The 4,943-nt window shown below is 33.9% G+C and overlaps 1 protein-coding gene across 1 annotated transcript; it reads right to left on the bottom strand.

The window, feature by feature from the left end:
• Positions 1–2,016: 2,016 nt before the first annotated feature.
• On the bottom strand, positions 2,017–4,578 carry LOC143598694 (putative F-box/LRR-repeat/kelch-repeat protein At1g11620). Its single transcript, XM_077076869.1, has 3 exons — positions 3,463–4,578; positions 2,944–3,013; positions 2,017–2,174 (listed from the first exon to the last, which is right to left on the bottom strand). The coding sequence occupies exons 1-3, from the start codon at positions 4,504–4,506 to the stop codon at positions 2,017–2,019; spliced, it is 1,272 nt and encodes a 423-aa protein (XP_076932984.1). The 5' UTR covers positions 4,507–4,578.
• Positions 4,579–4,943: the final 365 nt, after the last annotated feature.

Genomic DNA, 4,943 nt, shown 5'->3' on the forward strand with positions numbered 1-4,943 from the left:
GTTAGTATAAACAAATAAATAATAATTAATAAATAAATTTCTTGTTATCCAAGTCATTGGCTCAACTTGTTTACCAAGTAATTTATTCTAGGTAAACCAAGTTATGTGCTCAACTTATCATAGGCTTGATGAGTCGGCCCAACGGAAATATCGTCCAACATTTAGATGGGAAGTTCATTTATTTAATAAATCACGTATGCCTAAAAACAAACCATGGCATTGAAAAGTGGGTTTTTATATACTCTTCTAACAATGTTCGTCTATTTAGTTGTAATTAATTGCTTTTGTAGGTTATGTTCAAATAAGAAGTTTGATTTTCCTAAGAAGGCTAGGAAGAAGAGTATTTTAGTCTGCTACTTTAAATTGAAAACCCACTTACATTAATCTCAAAAACGCACTTACATCTTCACTCATTTCCTACAACCACCACCACCACCTCGCTAGAAAAGTATCCGGAAAATTTCACCGGAAAAGTTGTCCATTAAGTCATCGGTAAAAAATCTCCGAGAAATTTCGCCGGAAAAATCACCGAAAACAATCACCGGAAAAGGTCATTGGAAAACGGCCCCCGGAAAAAACACAATGGAAAACACTATGAAAAAAAAACATAATGTAAAAAACACAATGGAAAAAATACTATGAAAAAAAACACATTAACAAAAACACAATTGTATAACACGATGGAAAAAAAACACCATGCTAAAACATAATTGGATAAAACACAATGAATAAAAAACACAATGCCTATAACCTATAATACAATGTATAAAAAGCCCACTAAATTCTTTTATTTTTTTTTATAAAAATATGATACTCGTATTAAAGTTAAAAAACACTTATTATTAATAAGGTGATTTAAGAAAAAAAAGATGTATATAAAAATTATTGACGTTTTAAAACGATGGGGTATTGTCATGCGCTTTGTATGCGGGGAGAGAAAGTTAACAATTATGTGTTATTCTTTTTTATCATTTTTCTTGTTTTATACTTAATTTTTTCCCAAACTAATCTTAACCCTTCAAATTCAAAATTAATAATTTAGATTACTTCTTGTTTTTCCTAAAAGATCATACTTTTATTTTAACTTACTACGCTTTTATCTACTCTTCTAACAATGTATGTTTTGAAATTGAAACAAACTTTTTAATTTTTGTTTTCAGTCAGTATTCTCTTAAAATACTCTCCAATTCATAGGTATTTAATGATAATTTTTTGTCTTTCACCGCCCTCCTTTCGTATAACCTTTGTGCATCATACATTCAATAATTTTTTTCATAGATAGTCAAGTATTTTTATTAAGAATCAAGATTTGGTTTTGATATTGCCTTTCACCTATATTTTAAATATAAATTATTTAGTCCAAGACTCACAAATAACCTTTTTTCAAAAATAGAAAGCTCAACCAAGAACATAAAAATGTTCCTAAGAAATATTTTGGTAGTATGAGTATGTTTTACTACCTTATCTTATTGGTTAGCAAATTAATGATCGGGTATTGTGACTTTTCAAGTAGCGAACACTCATAGTAAAAATAAATATGTAATACAATATATGCTAAGTACAAATCAACCATTCTGTATCACTTAATGACACAATCTTCATCAATATTTTTGTATAAAAATATACAAATACAAAACTAGCAACGCTTTCACCATCCTAATTCAGTAAGATCAATTAAACAATCCAATAGTATTACTGTTGCAGCTTAGAAGAACTTGATTTGTTGTGTAACAAATTGAATGGTTGAAATTAACCATTCTACTTAACAGGGAAACCACGAAACATCATTAACCGTTAATTTCTGACCCATGCGATCAAGTTGTTTGCCACTTGGTGATCCGGCTTCACCGAGCAAGTTTTTTAGATGTGTAGAGTGTTTCCCAGTGCTCTCCAGTATGTAACATTTACCACGGCTTCTTCATATCTCTTTCTTCCTTCATATTCATTGTTGACATCCTTCAAATTTGGAACCGACCGGCTTGTGAAGCTTCTCGATCCAAGTTTTCCTAATTAACATTATCCACCAACAATTGCAGGGTTGTTTTCAGAGGTGTAATTTACTTGACCCTTTTCGTCCATGACATCAATCAATAGATATAGCATAGCCTCTTGTAACCGGAAAACATGGCCCGGCTCAAGTGTGGGTCCCACAACTCCATCTTTGACCAGATCACCTGTACCGGTCAACTCAACGTTTGACTCATAACAAATTAACTAATTTCTTAAAGTGTTTCTACACGAGGATCTGTAGTTTCAGAAACTTCAATACTAGTATTGATCTCAGTTGGAGCATATTAATTAATTAGTACGTGTAGATTAGGAATAAAACTAGCATTAGAGAATAAAAATGTAAATGCTAGTTTGATGTTAAAGCTTTTTGCAAACATTCAACGGAAAATAAAAACTGTAGTTTGATAAGAATTATCAAGTGAAAACAAATGCTCACCAACATCTTTAAATGATAAAAAAAAACAGTTTCTGTATCAGAATTTTGTTAGCATATCCGGTATTGTTCACGAATCCAACAGTTTGTGAAACCACATTGTCGGTATTGCCACGATATGAAAAATCCCACAATACCGTTTTGAGACAAAAAGTTATTCTTGACACGCTGTATATATAAGAGGAGTTTTTCTGTTTGCTTTTACATCTTACCATGATGCGTCCTCCTTGTATGCAAAACTCAAAACACGCAATGTGAACGAGGACATCTCAACAAGATGGCTGTTTTTGCCCTGCTGTCAAGTTCCACAATATATAAACACAAAATCAAGCAACTGTACATGTGAACTCCTTTCCAATAAAATTTTCAACCGCCCCCCTGTACAATTCAACTTTATTTCATCAATATGGTCCAAACCATTGACCACATTATGGTCAATTGATGTCTAACTCAAGAGGAGCAATTCTGCTTTCAGCTTTACACCACTCGTTAGAACAAACTGTATGCCAAAGATTCATTCCTTTGTTCATCCCATATGGTTAAAGACGCTCCTATGCATTTTGGTTTCATCTAACCAACACATCATGACTACATAAAAAGTTACTGTGTTTGGGATCATAACTTGATTCTCTAGTTTTGATAATTGATGTTTCTATTCAAATATTTGAAAAATTGTTGAATTGTGTGTTGTGATATATTGGTTTGTATTTATTCCTTTCTTGTGTGGTTGTTTGGTTATGGCGTTATGCAGTCGTTAGACGTGTTATCGTGCATTACCCACATATGCCAATTTTTCAACAGTTAGCTTAGTTATGATATCTAATTTCATGTCCTATTTGTATTATTTTTGAAGATCTTATAAGTTATTAGCACATGAAGATATATCATATTTTAACAACAAATATCTTAAGTTGATCAAAACAGGTAAAACGGTTGCAAGTACAAACAAACCATTATCCCTCAAAAGAAACAATCTTGATCAATATTCTGAAAAAAAAAATATATATACAAATAATTACCGAAGAACAGCATGAAAAATGAAGCCATGAGCTTCTACCTTTCTTCCTCCCTTTCTTGCCATCCTCAATCAGCTTTGGGTCTCCTCTTGCAATATCATGCGGAGATACAAGACTCTCCACAAATACAGGGGCAGCCATATATTCCAAACAGAAACGTTTAGAGGCACTATAATACCACGATGCATCATCACCCGTGGGCAATCTCAATCCCAAAGTGTGTACAATATCATATTTTGTCTCATCATCATGCCAAATCTTTACCAGCTCCCACAACTCTTTTACATTGTACTTTTTCATCAACCATACGTATGCAGGAGAAAAAGAATAATTTCCAAACATGCACAGACATTCTTTAAAAATTCCGAGGTGGCAACGTATGTATTTTTCATCATTAGGTAGGTGGATATCTTTAACTTCCTCTTTAGATAAATCATAAGAAATAATTGATGTCTTCGTGTTTCCATCATCGTTGCTAATCATCCAGTGAAGTGCGCCATTGCATAAGACACCGGCCGGATCATCAAACCGCTTAAACTTGGCTTCTCCAACAAATCTCCACTTATTTGATTTCAAACTCAATAAAATAAAATCTCTTTTATCCAGGCAGTTCCAGGTCCCTATAACAACCTTGTAATCATCTACGGATGAATCATAACCAAAACCCCAACATGATGTTAAACCGAAAATAGGGGGAGACGGCAGTTGTCTTACTTCTCTAGTCAACGGATTGCATAGCGTAAGCTTACACTTAGACTCGATGCAAACGAGGCCGTTGGAAGAACCAACAAGACGAGGACGATTAAAGAAATCTAAACTTTTGAACAAAGTAACTCTTCTCTGGCCAAATCCATTGTTGTAGTGATCTTTGTTACAACTATGGTTCATATGACGTCTAACGAAACGAGGGCTTGTGATTAAAGAAAACCATGACTTACACACGCACTTGTAACGCTTCAGATCCTTAACATCCAACGTTACCAGTATCTCCTCAAGTATATCGTCATGAACATCAATCTCTGCCATTGAATCCATAACAGGAATCATAACCCTAGTTCGCTCGCTGATTTATAAATGTCCCGCGTGTTTTTTGGGTTCAAGCCCAACACCACAGTCTAATCCAGTAATTACGTTTATGGGCTTTGGTCCAGGAGGTTTGAACCATTTTGGTCTTTCCGGGAATTCTTATATTTGTCTTGTCAGACTACTTAGACATAGATCCCGGATTCTGAAAGGATGTAAAATTATTTGAGTGACAAAGCAATCATAAATAAAGAGAAATCTATCATTATGGCCACCACAATCGCCGGCCTAGGTTGATCTGATGGGGTACTTAAAGTTTTATTTTCTCAGTATATGTGAAATTTAATCCTGAACGCACCTCATAAGGTTTTGACACCACATCCATGAAGTTGAAGTGAAAGGGAAGATTGAAGAGGGAAGCATCTAGAGTGATTGGAGTGAATCAGATGAATTTAAACGAA

Source organism: Bidens hawaiensis, unplaced genomic scaffold (assembly GCF_021521415.1).
Source record: "Bidens hawaiensis isolate Kalapana, Puna unplaced genomic scaffold, B.hawaiensis_p1.1 tig00000237_1, whole genome shotgun sequence".
NCBI classification, from domain to species: Eukaryota; Viridiplantae; Streptophyta; class Magnoliopsida; order Asterales; family Asteraceae; genus Bidens; species Bidens hawaiensis.